This window comes from Bacillus rossius, chromosome 2, assembly GCF_032445375.1.
Source record: "Bacillus rossius redtenbacheri isolate Brsri chromosome 2, Brsri_v3, whole genome shotgun sequence".
NCBI lineage: Eukaryota > Metazoa > Arthropoda > Insecta > Phasmatodea > Bacillidae > Bacillus > Bacillus rossius.
Window position 1 is genome coordinate 123,984,913 of NC_086331.1, and position 15,068 is coordinate 123,999,980.

The following is a 15,068-nucleotide window of genomic DNA, read 5'->3' on the forward strand; positions in this document are numbered from 1 at the left end:
CCCCGCCCTCGAGTCAAAATCCTAGTTTTCATAACTTAAATTCATTAATTTTAAAACAGGCAGCGGGGATGGCGTCAAGTTTGGTGAGCTTCTGAGTGAAACTTGGAGAAAAGCAGTAACACCTGAAAATGCAATAGCAGGTTTCAGAGCCACTGGAATCTACCCTTTCAATGTGGATACTATTGGAGACTATGCTTTTGTTGTAAACTTCAGGCCTAGAGAAAATGAAAATCATGAACATGCAACACTCATTTGCTTGAAATTAATTTAGAAGAACCTGGCTGTTCCAGAAATTCTTCTGGTCTTCCCAACGAAGATACCGAGGGAAATTCATCTTCCAGTTTAAGTTTCATAAAGATAGAACAGCTTGACACTTACTCAGCCATTAAGGAGCCTGATACGTCATGTCAGAGTGCAGACAAATGCTTATTTGGCTCAACAGTAGATCGTATCATGACTACAAACGTTACTTCACCGTTTACTTGTGGTGCCGATGCTATCTCGCCTACCAAAGTCTTGACTGAGATTTTGCCCATTCCAAAAAAATCAAAATAGACGCCCAAACGTAAATAACAGAAAGCTACTCTTCTAACATCTCCGAAAAATATTGCACAATTGAAAACGAAAAGAGAGAAGGCGAACAAAATATTTCTAGGGAAGCAAAAGAAAGCTATGCCTATGCAGGCATATAACACAAATACAAAGTAGAGGAAAGTACTTCGACCCAGAAGAAATACTTCAAGTAGCAGTTCAGAATCGGAAGTAACATTGCAGGATGAATCTAGTGACTATCTTGATCAAGAAGACGAGGAGTGCATCGGTTTTGATGAAGACTATAACCTTACAGAACTGAAATGTGACTGGATAATGTGCGTTAGCTGTCATCGTTGTTTACACAAAAACTGTACTAATTTTACTGATATGTGCAACAACTGTGAAAAATCTATAACAAAGGTGTGAAATACTAGATTCGTCTTATTTTGTGTAATGAACCTGTTTTTTTTTTAAAGTTTAATTATCGTCCACTTCATTTCATAACTTAGCAAAAGAGTTTCACTTGATTTCTGTCTTTAAACATGTGTTTGTATTGGTCTTCACATAGTAGGTATTTCGGCAGACTCTTTGGTTGGCCATCTGTCCCTGAAGCATATGGCCATCTCTACCGGTACTATGGGTGAGATGGCCCAGGTTGTGTAAAAATATTTAATGAACTTTATTAACTAATGGGACTATCATTAAAAACATTACTTCATAAATTTAGTATACAATGAATGCTTTACCAATTAAAACAGGAATTTTACCTTCAGTATTTATTTTCAGCATTTTAAAAAACTATGGCCATCGACCCCGTACTTACCCTATTAGAAACGTCAGCATACAAATAAGGCTTTATGTACGTCTATAAACCATAGCACTATGCCCGACTGGGGGTTATCGTTCAAGAAAGTGAAGGAAACTTGTAGAGAACTGGTAGAAAACATTCTGCTTGATTCTTTTATCCTTGACATGCTACATGTTTTTCAAGTAGATATACAAAGTTTCAGTCCAGATGCCTTCTTCGAGTTCCAACCGCTGCAGGCAATGTTTATTGTGACAGCTATGGCAATTATCTTATCCCAGGGGTGAACAAAAAAAAAATGAAGCCTCACAGTGCAAACAAGTTTCTTCTTATACCCAAGCACGAGACACACTATACAGCTGGCTGCCATCTGTCTTCCCCTACCCTTTGTAACATTCCATGTCTCCCAATAACGAAGTGATGTCACTGTTCTTAACCTTCTTGACCTCTCTGGCATGGTATATAGTTATGCCCAACCTCCAATAAATAATATATATATATATTTTTTATGAAATCAGTGTCAAAGGACTTTGCGCTTGTTAAAAGATACAGTTGCACTGTGTATTGCACTGTTTTTATGCTAGATTTGTCAGTTTCGTACCAAACACACTCGAACACAAAATTGGTGTGAAAAATGGCATATATTCATGTATAGGGGGCAGGAGTGGGTCAAACTTTCCCAAATGTTTAGTACGACCCTCATCCCAGGAACCATGAGGGGTCGTAACATGTTTTAATGTAATGACTTTTGCTGCAACCAGGTAAAGCTGCTACGCTGTATGGGTCCTTGATTTGATGTCTTTATTTGGCTTGTCACCAGTAACTATCCTCTCAACTGTCTTTATGATTGTGTCGGCACAGACCTCGGCACCAAGGCTGAAATTCAAAACCTCGGTTAGGGGCCTAAACATGTGTGTGCATGTTAGAGAATTGGTGGTACAAATTGATAGTAAAAAGTATCTGATTAATATTTCCTATTACAAAATCAAGGTTAAATGTGTTAGCACAATAAAATTTAAAATGTAAATATTTTAGCTAGAGACATGGCCTTAACACACTATCATATTCTACAATACATTTAATTCACAGAGATATAATATATCTTGATAAAACATTTTTAACAATTTTTTGGTACTTGCAGTTGTAACTGGGAATCGAAGCCATCTTATCTCCCCTCTAAGCACCAAGAAGTTTCATTTGTTTATCTGACAATTAAGGTTTCAGAATAAGGAAAGCAAAATTACAAATGCAGTATTTCTTTTAAAAAAGGTCACATAATCACAAACAAAAAACAAATATGACAAAGTTACAAATTTAAAATTTTGAAGTATTCTCAGATTATGGTGGCGTTAAATACCCAAATAAATTCATTTCAGACGTTTTCCAGCTAATCATGTAAGTATATAAATCAATCAGTTTAACTTAATAATGTGTTTTCTGGGTTGGACAATGATTTTCCAATGTTTTTTTTTTTTGTAACTGTGACCATTTGGTTCAAATTAACAGTAATTTTGTGTGTTGTGTTTGAGTGTTTGGAAACAAGTACATAAAGTTATCAGTGATAAACTTGAAAACTATTTTATTACTTTCCATATTCCAGTATGTAAAGATATTCCACATTTGCTTCAAACTTACAATTTTGTACAAACTACCAATGGTAGGAAAAAAGGCAATAAATAAGCAAACAAAGCAATGTAAAAAAATTCTTCACTTGTTTTGTTAACAGCAGCTTATTTTAATGATGGGGTGTACAAAAGTTGACTTATTTTTCATAAAATCATAACTTAAAATTCAATATATTTTCAATCATCTCAATAATTTACCACCTCATAATGCACAATATTAAACTTAAAACATACAGTGAAGAGAGCATAGTTTTTGTCACTTAAATATACAGGTTTTGAGACACACAAGCAAAGTAAAATAAGAGAAAATTTTTTAATGTCAATGAAAGTGTGACATAAATGTATACTTTGTCTGTGAACTTTAGTATCGTACTTTGGGCCAGATTTGCCAATGTTTTCAAAGCAAATGTATCAATTTTTGTCTATGCCACAGTCCATTAAATCTAAATTATTTCATTTATACTTTAGAAATCACTAATGTATAAGATCACATCTGAAACCTGCCAGCTAGAAAACAACTGTCTATAAACAGACCATAGTTTAACAAAACACACATATCTGAACAACAAGGTACATTTTTACAATACAAAAAATATGACGACAGTGGTTTACTTAATACAAACACAATGTGAGTAACTAAAGTCTAAAACAAATACTACAAGGAAAAAAAAAATTTGTAGCATGAATGAGTCATAATACTATGTTCATTACAGTAGCTTTCTTCAAGTATGAGGTTTGCTAAGATGTGCTGGGTATTATTTCCTATGTGCAAGCATGTAAGCAGTATAAAACACTATCCACAAAATTAAATTTTTTAAGCATGCTATCTGCCAATGAATAGAGAGCATTATTATTGCAAGAAAATCATAAACCAAGTGACTGCACACTTTTGTAATACTATACAATAATTGCACACAATGAACATTAAAACTAAAATTATTTTTAATGCAAGAACAGCAATATGTCCAGAAACCGACTTTCTTATACAAATGTTGATGCAATATTTTATGCTGATTAAACTATGTTTCACTGTACTCTACTTCAGAAATGCAACAACAACTTAAGGGACCGCATTACTAACATCCTATACTCCTATCATATTGCAGTGCAGAAACTAACAATTTAGAATATTCATAACAAAATCTCAGAATCTACACAGCTAATAAAACATACTAAACCTTAGTAAAAGGTAACACTTGTTTTACCAGAATGTGGTGCATAAGGATAAAAAACAGTTCTGCTGCAAAACAGCACTTATATAAAGAAAATGGTTTTTCAATATGCATGTACAAACTATTCATTTCTTCTTGTTTTTATTGGCTGCACCACGAGGCGGAGTCACTGGCCGACCAGCATTTAAACCACCGTAAGTAAACTTGCGTTTGTCAGCAGGCTGAAACAAACATCACATATCAATCATTCAGTAACATTACGTAAGAGAACTTAAAATTAGAGGATATATTAACAATAAAACTGGAAAGGTGTCAGAATGTGTATATTTTTTAAAAGCAGCATCATGGTGGCCACTCACAGTCACCAAAAATATTCCCTGATTTCCCTGATTAAAAATTCAAAATTTCCCTGATATTTACAATTACAAAAAAAAACAACATACTTTTGATGAAATAATATAATATTATAGAAAGAGATTACTCACGTTTTAGCACCCTGCTGTATTTTTTTCATTATATACATACGGAAGTTCGTTAAATAACATAATACATTTTAAATGTCACTTTACATTATAGCATCCCTTTCAATGACCTGCAGTCTGTTTTGTTTTATGGCTCTTCACAAATAACAAATAAAAATTAATTAAATACACACTAGCATATCTTGTTACAAATTGCAGCAATTTCAAATGCACACTACAGTTGTCATTTATGATAATTATAAATTATAATGATAATTATAAAGCAAACAAGCAAATTGTCAAACCAAAATGTTTTCTCCGCAATACATGTATCACAGGAGCATCCTGTTGGAGAAATAAATTTACTTGGTTGAAAACAGGAAGTGAACTGCTAAGAAAATAACAGTAAAGTTTTGTAAGTGGATCCTGCATTAGAGATTTTACATTTTCATACTGTGAAGTTGAAGACTCTTTTAAGGATCACTACAAAATAATAGCTTTAGTGCCTCCCATTGTTCCAGCACTCTGTCAACTGAATCTAGGAGAGAGAGCCAACGTGTGCTAACATATTTCAAGATTTTGTGCGACTTTGCCTCACATACCTCTTGATACACTTTCAGATGATTCTGGCGTTTTGAACTTTTTTCCAAGTAATAGAAAATATTAACCAAAAATGTCACAATGCTAATTGTTAGCTGTGCACTGGCTTTTTTTAGCAGCTAGATAAACGAGGTGACATGAGCAGCCTTGCACAACAATAGCGGGATGTTTTTCTTTAACAAATGCCACATCTTTGTGCCAATCATAGTATTGGCATTGTCACATGCAAACGCTACACAATTTTTCCAAGAAATTCCAAAATGTTCAAATACCTTATTCAGCACAGAGAAAATACCAGATCATGTGTTGTCTGTACTCTCAACAAGAGATAACAGTACAGTGCAAATTTTACCTTGTGTTTGATTTAAAAATGAAACAACTAATGGATAAATCTTCACTGCATTACAATCAGTACTCCCATCGATAGCTAAAGCAAATGGTCCACTTACTAAAGATTCAACAATTTCACTTTTAGTTTTACCAGCCATATACTCCACTAAGGCAGATGTTTTTGTTCTCGCACAGCTGTATTTCTGTGCAATTTTTGAGTCCGGAAACATAGCTCTATACAAATTACCGGAATGATCGGCTACTGCTATCGGTAAATTGTATTCTACCAGAAAACTTGTAAACAATAACTCTGCGTTTGTTACTTTCGTTTCTTCAGATGTAGCGAAAAACGACGATATAGATTTATTGCTCGTCACGGCTTTAAAATGTTCTGCATGTTTCTTTGATTCAATATGCCGTCTACAGTCATCCCTTCCACCATGTGCAATTAAAAAGTCACACGTGCATACATTACAAAACGCGTGGCGTTCCGAAACATTTTAAAATGACAAGCATGGCCATTCTTTTGAATAGTTTGGTCAAAAGTTCTGAAGAATAACGTGCTCTTTTTTTTGCCCCAGATACACATTGTTCTGTCACACGCTTCATTTCTACAACCGGTACTGAAGAACACAACACTATCGAACAACATAAAAAGGTTTCACGTCTGTAGACACGACAAAAACACATTGATGAAAAAAATGGCTTTCAAGAAAGTAAATAAAACAACACAGGTTAGTCAAAGTACCGTACAAAAATTATCGTGATGTAAGTAGCTAACAAACGATTAAGTCCGAGAATATGTACCAGTTGTATCGTACAAAGGACGTAATACCATACAATTTATATTACAAAACACAAGAATTAATCTACTTATTTACATGCGCACATTTATTAGTTCCGTTATCTGCGCAATCACGTGATGTATTCGAACTACGTTCACGAAACACGCACATCAGAAACGGAATTTTTTTTTTCCGTTACCATGCAGCACAAAGCCTCGTTTCCGTAATAAACCAGCGATGTTCCGTAATTCCGTGATAAATTCGTAATAATTACGGAAAATCCGTAATGGTTGGCAGCTCTGCGGAAATATACATGACAAAAATAATTCCCGGTTTTAAAAAAAATTCCCTGACATTTCCCTGATAATTCCCGATCAACGTGATTTCCCTGATAAATCCCGGTTTTCCCGGTGAGTGGCCACCCTGAGCATCCAGGTCGCTGTCTCTACCTTGCAATGCATTGTCTCTCGCCATGCGCTTTGCGCGAGCGTAGAGCTGACAAGTATTTTTGGTGCCGTGGGATCAGTAGAGTTCACAGTGTGCTTTTAGCAAGCCCCAGGGAAGGTTGTTTTCAGGTCGATGTTAAGCCAATAATTAGTAGTTACGCAGAGGATAAAAGTATTGTCACTAAGAGAGTAAGAGTAAAGTCCAGTAGACCATGAACCTATGATAGAGTTTCTGCTAGAATAGGAGCACCCAGCAACCTGTTCATGTACAGGGCAGAAGAGTGTTAAGCGCATAAATGGATTTACTTAAATGGCAAGTGCAAGAATTACAAACTCATAGTCTAGTCCAATCCAATCGCAAACCACTCCCCTAACACAAATCCCAACTCCTACCTTATCCATTTCCTTCCAAAAGAAACACTGATGGTGTCAGATAACAAAGAATGGTGCCATACATTTGACACCATTAAAATTGGTGTTCAGAAGTCAGATTTTCGTCTCCTTGTCTAGTGATGACAAAATACAGGATGTCCATAAAATAAAGTCCCAGTTTCAATGGTATATTATAATAGTTTAATTTAGACTATTTACAACAAATCATAAATCAAATTGAAAATAAACTAACCCTAGTTTTTTTTTTTACAAATGTTCAATATGTACACCTTAAATCCACCATGAATTCTAATTCTTCTTACACTTTGGTTAACACGTTCAGAGTAAAGGAAGCAATAGTCTCTTAAATTCTGTGTCTCAACTCTGGCAAATTATTAGGTAACGGCAGAACGTAGACACAATCTTATATAGCCCCAAAGAAAAGAATTGCATGGCGTCATCTCAGGTGAACGTGGAGGCTAGCTAAAAAGAGCTCTTGTCATTTAGACCATTACGACCAATACAACAGCCAGGGACTTTGACATTCAACCACTCTCGTATATAGAGATTCCAATGGGGAGGGGCTCCATCCTGTTCCCAAATAAAGTTTACAGGTTCACCCTCTACTGATTGGGGAAAGAGCCATTCTTTCGCATTGCAAGCAAGAAAACTACAAAGCAGTATTCACGAATGTACTTATCTAAAACTGTTTCAGTTACTCTTTAATTTTGACCTTGAACCAACACTCTACAATGCTTACAGTTGATACCATCAAATTTTATAACTGGGACATTCTTTTATGGACATATTATAAGAACTTTCGTGTCTGCGCTTCAAACGCCTGTAATTACTATAACTATAGAGAAACATCTGAAGAATCAAGTGTTTTGAACTCTATAACCACGTTCACGAAAGTCGTGATGTTTTTAAATTGTGCTAAGGACACTTGAACTTTGATGGTGTTTGCATTTCGTCATGTCTATATGTTGTCACTCAGCAAGTTTTTATGTTTCCGTGTATTGTTATGACTCTTGTTTCATCCAGCCAGCCACGTTGTACCCAGTATCGTCGCGTCAGGTAATTCCAAGTCTAATGAGTTTGTTTGACAAACCGTCAGTCACATTTCGTCCGTGCTGTGTCAGTGTCATGTTTCGTTTGAGTGTTTTGTGCGTGATTTCTACGTGTTTCGTCCGCATTGTGTTGAGTAATAGACTTCGATGACTCCCCTGTCCTCATGTCATGTCTACTGGATGTCTACTTGCTGTCTACAAGCCTGCATCCTGAAAGTTAAGGTGAGACTGTTCAAGTTTATTGCTGATGTCACGACGTGTTTTTCCGCATTTCGGTTTCAATTGACGTTTTTGGTTTTTTCTTTAGATCGGTGGAATATTTAACAGTTACTTGAAGTTTTGGCAAAATTGTGTTAGGGCAGTTGCATTTTGTCAGTAGCTCCACGGGAGTAGGTCGCACTGTGCATTTCTCACCACGTTTCACTCGACTATCACATGATTGGGGAATGTAGCTGGCTCAGCCCGGATGATGCTCAAATGTGCATTGCGAGGCTTGCAGTGAGCGTCTGGTCGAGCGGGAACCTGACAGCAGCAGCTGCTGTGCTGGCAAAAATGATTGGTAGGTGAGGGGAGCGGACCACAACACGGACTGCTGCCGCAGCACATCCTCCTGGCATGGGCTGTTGCCTGGCCGCAACACATTTTGTCCTTCTACTTTTGACTCTCGAGACGCACAGCCGTGTTGGACGCTGTTACGTTAATTTTAAGTTGCCAGAGAAGAGGGCGAGGGCGGAGGGCCCACGGGAAGCAACCAAGCTGTAACAACTCAAAGTTACGTATCCTTCAAACCCTACATGTAGTCTTTAGGAATTTTAATCTTTGATTTGTAGACGTGACTTCCATAACTTAAGTTCGCTGTTATGATTCCGTCTCCGTTGTTTGGCTTGATAAGTCTGAGTTTAGAATGTTGGACGCCAGATTTCAGCATAAGCCAAAACAGGATTTTGAATAAAGTAAAGTAAAAATAAAATTTGGCTTCTAATGTAAAGGGGCTGGCAGGCTTCGAGAAACAATTATTTACAAAAAAAAAGTTGTATGGTTCTGTTTGTGAATTTTGAAGAGAAAAGATTTTAAATAATTATCTTTTAATAAAATGTCAGTTCTCAACTTGGTATGGTTTTTAATATTTAAGTAGTACATACGTTTGGTCATTTCAGTTATTTACGAAGGATTTTTAGTACTTTGGTGGTCCATCCTGATTTGAGTAATGGTTTTAAGTAAGGAAGGGTGGACGGGCAGCAGTCCACAGTTGTGAACATGTTTTTGGTGTTCCCCTCGCATACACCCCAGTGCTAGGTAGTCCTGTAGGCATCCCTGATGCCTTGTAAGGTGAGGCTCACTAAATTCCAGGGTGGTGGAGGCTTAAGTTTAAGTATGGTTGAAGCAAAGGATGGTCTCGCAGTGTGGATTTTTGTATTCCACAGATTGTTCCATCTACCTAGCACCAGACCAAGTTCATTCATCATTCTTGATTTTATTTTCATCACATTTCTTTCTAATTTCATTATCATCAGTACACAATCCCTCATCCAAGTGGGTGTTTTTTTTTTTCACCTCGTAACACTATTATCTAGAAGTATGAAGAAGATCAGGATAAGAGCAAACAGAATGAAAGTGTTAAAAAAAAAAAGAAAACATGAGTCTAAAAATGATTTTGAAAGAAATTATGCCAGAAAGTAATTTAAGTCCCAATTAAAATACATGCCTGAGTTATTGTCTTGACAATGACTGGAATTAATTGAAAGAAGAAGAAAAGAGAGCGACCACTGATTTTATAAGTTACACTAGAGCTAGAATAAGTTTGTGTGCAAATCTAGGCATAAGAAACTCTACATTCCTTATCAGAAATCACTGTGGGAAGCATGTATTTCCAGTTACAAGTTATTACTTTGGGAGTACTTTTTAAGAAAAGTATGAGTGAACAGACTGTACAGAATGATTTGTCTAGATGTCCTGAAATTTGAACCGTATAACTACAGATGTAGATACACACAGCATGTATCTTTGAACCATTGTACTTCCTATAACAGCGCACTGATGAGCAGACAGAACCAGTGAAGGACTGCAGTTTGGTATTACATAAGCCAGCCAGTTGAAAGATCATGAAAGCCATGGGCGTCGCAAGGATATATTTTTTTTGGGGGGGGGGGGGGGGGGGGGGGGGGAGACTTCTATTGATTTAGTTGTTGAGTAATATGCATCCCCTGGAAAAAAAGTGGGGGGTCCGGGGGCCCTCCCCCAGGAAAATTTGGGGTTTGAAGGTGCAAAAAGGTGGTTTTTAGGCATTTTTCTTTCCTAAATATTCTAATTATAGTTGGTTGCAATATATTATTTCTTTTTTATAAAAAATATTTTCAGAGAACAAATTTGTAAAAACACAGTTAACATATCTGCTGGTGCTATATCCACACAAAATCATTAATTTAAACATCAGGAGAAACCTGAATTTTACACTTAAATGCCGCAGCAGTATTAAGAGTATTTCGCACATGTACACAAACATAAGTAATAAAGTGATTATATTAACTATTATTATAGTATCTCTCCTTGGTATCGGACCTGATTTTGATTTTACACGAAGATCGAATTAAAAAGTGCTCACATCACCATGATTGGACTAAATGCACCATGCGCAACATATGGGTTATATCACAGAAATTATATTTTTAATATAACTAAGAAACTAAATTATATTATTAGAGGGGACGAAATTGAAGACTTTTATTATTGGGGGGGGGGGGGGGGGACGTGTCCCCCGGTTGCGACGCCCATGAAGAAAGCTAATAAGTACGTTAACGGGAAGACGATCAAGCATAAAAGGAGCTGGCAATATTTCATGTGCGCCTGCATTTTGTACATATTTTCATGGTCATTTGAACAAAGCCATAATAGAAATTCACTGTACAGAACTCACCTTCAAAATCTGGAATGAGCACATTAGTGTTTCATCTACAGACATCATTGCTCCTGCATTATCAAATTCACCACAGTAGTTGGGAGCAGAAAATAATGTAACCAGTTGTCTCTTGGCAAAAAACTCATAGCCATCTTCAACCACCTTAAAAATAGAATATCATAGAAAAATTTTACAAAATTCACCATAGTATTTAGAAGTAGAGAATAACATAGGTTATCTTTTGGTGAAAAAACTTAAAGCCAACTTCAACCACTTGCAAAATGAACTAATATACCTAAATTTTACTATCAATTACTTTTATCCAGAATAATTTTTTTTTTTTTAGAAAACTATGTAAAAAACATGTTAATTTTCTAATTTTATTTCACAATATATCAATGTAATGTAGAGTGAAGACTTAAGTGGGGACTTGAGCTCAAATCTCAGTCTTACCATCCTGATTGATTTTTTTTTTAGTTTCCTAAAATCAGGCCAGAAAAATTCTAGAATAGTTCCTTACAACAGGCCATGGCTAATTACCTCGTCTAATGGCCCTGAACTGACATTATTGTATAGAATGACCTTATTATCTTAAGAGAATAAAATCCCAACATGAAAAAAAATTGTCTAATAGAAGCAGAGCCAAACTTTTAAAATAATTTACAACATATAAAGTAAGTATGGAAGTAAGACTATGAAAATTATAAAACAGAAGGTGGTATGTCCTGACAACACTTTTTGCATGATATAACAAGGCTTATCCAGCGTCAATAATTTTTATAATGAATTTAAATTCCAATAGCCAACTGATACTGTTGATACTATATTCATGTCACTTATATTGATGGAATTGATAATATAAAAATGAATGAAACCTTTATTTCTAAATCATGTTTTTCATTAAAATTTTTGTATTTTATTAAATTATTTTAACTACAGTAAAAGCCTGAACTAACATGGTTGTTAAGGGATATGGCTACAGCCTAGTTAATCAGCTAACCAAGAGAAAGAGAACAAGTCAAATAATTAAAAACAATTTAAAACTGTCAGTACACTATGACTCTAGTGCCAACAACAATATACTGAACTGTGATATATTGGGTTGCTACTGTATTAGATACAGCTGTACAGATTCACAAAATTTTGCAGATATGCAGATAAGCCGATTCACGGATTCCGAACCGATACAGGAAAAAAAACATATTTTTGTTAAACATTTTTTATACTTTTGCTAGATTACCCCTAATAACTCATTCTAAGAAAAGCAATGCAAATGCACACGTATTTTAGTTTATAAACGGAACATAACCTCTCCTTTTAACTCGTATTTTTAGCTTGTTTTCAATGTTGACGACCCGTTAGTTGCTTAGTGGAACATTAATTTACTAATGGAGGCTAAAAAATTTTGTTATGAAATAAGTAATTATATAAAATAAGATTATTTAATAATAGGTAACTATGAAATATATTGATTCACAAAATACAAAGTTCAAAAAAATGAATTTAAAACGTGCAACGAGACTTTGTACTTGTTTACAATTCAAGAACGGGAATTCCAATACCATTTTAACGCGTGCGACAGCGAAAATTTACGATACCAAACATTTAGGCCTATTTGGAAATGTGTTTCATGTGGTCGCTTTGCATGGAAAACAGAAAAATTAATTTACATTATGTGTAGTTCTATATTATTTAGTTATTGTTTTATTCAATTTTTAAATCTATACGTAAGTTACTTAAAAAAAGTCTTCGTCACGATATTACAAACATTTCTTTGCAGTCCAAGCTATTGGTATTTCCTGTTTTTGTAGTGACAGCTATGCTCTAAATAAAGCACGTTATTGTTCTATATCTTAACCGTACTCGTAATATAATTATTTACAATGCAATATATTCAAGAACGTTATTAAAAGATAGGATTTTTAAGTTTGATATGTATGCTGGCATACGTAGCTAAGAAATGATGCGATTTCAAAATATGTAGTAGTACGAAAAGTGAAAATTGTAGGTACTTGAATATTTTTATTTTATGACAGGAAGTTTCATTTTTCAATAATTTCGGCCGAAAATTAACAAGCGTATCGTGAATCGGCAGAAACGCCGATTCAACTAAATATCGGCAAAATCAGTCCCTGCCGAAACGTATCGGTACAGCTCTATATTAGATACAGTAATATAAATTTGAACATTTTTGTAGAAACACAAAGTTTTGCATAAATTACTTATTTCTAAAAGCCTCTATGACATAGATGGTAGCACAAGACACAAATTTTGATACCAAAGTATTTTGATATCTCCACTGTAAGATTTATTTATACTATTCCACCAATCAATACTTTCGAAGGATGGTACAAACATTGCTCTTTGTGCTGTGCGTAGAAACATATCTTATATCTTCACATCTTTGGTTATTTTGTGAAAGGCAGGAAAGGTTTGCTTATAGGTAAAACTACTACAAGTAGTAGTTGCATGTCATTTACAACATTTAGTTAGCATGTGACGTGACACTTAAAAATTGCTGTAGTTTTAAAGTGAAGTTAATTTTTATGTTCCTGAAAAGTCGGAAAAAAGTGAAAAGGGCATGGAACTAACCCATCCTTTCATTTGATAACACTTTGCTTTTGAGTAATATTATAGTTAAGATGGGCAATAAATAATTGTATTTTACCTTGTTTTTTATAGATGTTTCATCCTAGCCCTTTTATTTAATTCTAATTTAATTCATTTTATAACATTTAAAAACAGACACACTGTGTATGCTCTGCCCGGTTTATGCCAAATGATGAGTAGGCGTGTTTCTTTATTTAGTACTTGTACGTAACTGCATGTTTAACAGTAACTAGGTTAATTTGTTGGTTGAATTTTAAGAGAGTTATAAAAAAATAGACCAAATTATTTTAAAATATTTTGTGGAATATGCCGTTAATTGCTTCAGAAAATAAAAATTAAATGGTAAGGTTTAACACATGTGCTATAATATAAAAATTTAAAGAAAAAAAGGAAATAATAAACAATTGAAACAACTTTAAGGAAAAAAAATTTAATTTTTTTGCAGCAATTTTATGTTTATATACAGTTTTGCCACACTGCTTTTATGCTTTTACACAGAATTTTTGCACCACTGTTATGTTTTCTCACAAAATTTTAGCATCAGTTTTTCTTTATTTTAACACAGCTTTTGGTCAATTTTTTTTGGGGTCCCTAGATAGAATAGGTAAAAAATTAATTAGCCAAATTTGCAATGAATCACTTAGCACATCTTCCGATTGCGCAAATTAATTTAGCGCGAAGTTAATTTTACAGCCCCAGTCTTGAATAACACTTCTGTAAATTTCAGTTAGCACGAAATTGCCACAGGCAAATAAAAAAGCCTGGCATGATGCAACAAAATCTATTTAAACTCTGTAAACAACAGATGTACCGTGGCATACAGTTAGCCAGGCATGCTGCCCACTAGTAGGGAATAGGTTTCATTCTGGACTAGTTACACAAAGTTTAATATGCAACACATCTCCTATTAAGTTTAATTTTTTCGAAGACAAAAAACGAAAGTATAAATTTTGGTAGTTCCGATAAATTATGAGACAGATAATATATATAAAATGAAAAATATCAACAGTATATATGAAATTGGTATTACCAATGACACAAGTATTATCAAAAATAGCAATAAATCATTATTTAAGAAAATTGATATTAATATTAATTTAAACTTTATTATTGATAAGTATCAATATATTAAAAAGCACTACTTATAATTAGAATGCAGGATAGATATTTCCCTAGTATAACATGCAGTTGAGTCATAGCAAGTGTGTAAAGATTGGTGTAATAGTACTGCCGTCTTGCAAGAACCAGACTAACCTTAGATGCTGTACATAAAGACAGTGACTTTAGTTATACAAAACACATATAAATAAAGTACAAAACTTAAACACAGAGAGAACTTTGTCAATGGCTTGACGTCATAGG

At 34.6% G+C, this 15,068-nt stretch overlaps 1 protein-coding gene across 1 annotated transcript in view; it reads right to left on the reverse strand.

The window, feature by feature from the left end:
- Window positions 1-3,028: 3,028 nt before the first annotated feature.
- The window catches only part of LOC134529753 (serine/threonine-protein phosphatase alpha-2 isoform), a 48,524-nt gene continuing 36,484 nt past the window's right edge, over window positions 3,029-15,068 (reverse strand). Inside the window, exons 6-7 of the mRNA XM_063364151.1 lie at window positions 11,115-11,258; window positions 3,029-4,357 (exon numbers count right to left, since the gene is read on the reverse strand). Coding sequence (XP_063220221.1) covers window positions 4,262-4,357; window positions 11,115-11,258 — 240 coding nt within the window. The 3' untranslated portion in view covers window positions 3,029-4,261. The remainder of the gene's footprint in view (window positions 4,358-11,114; window positions 11,259-15,068) is intronic.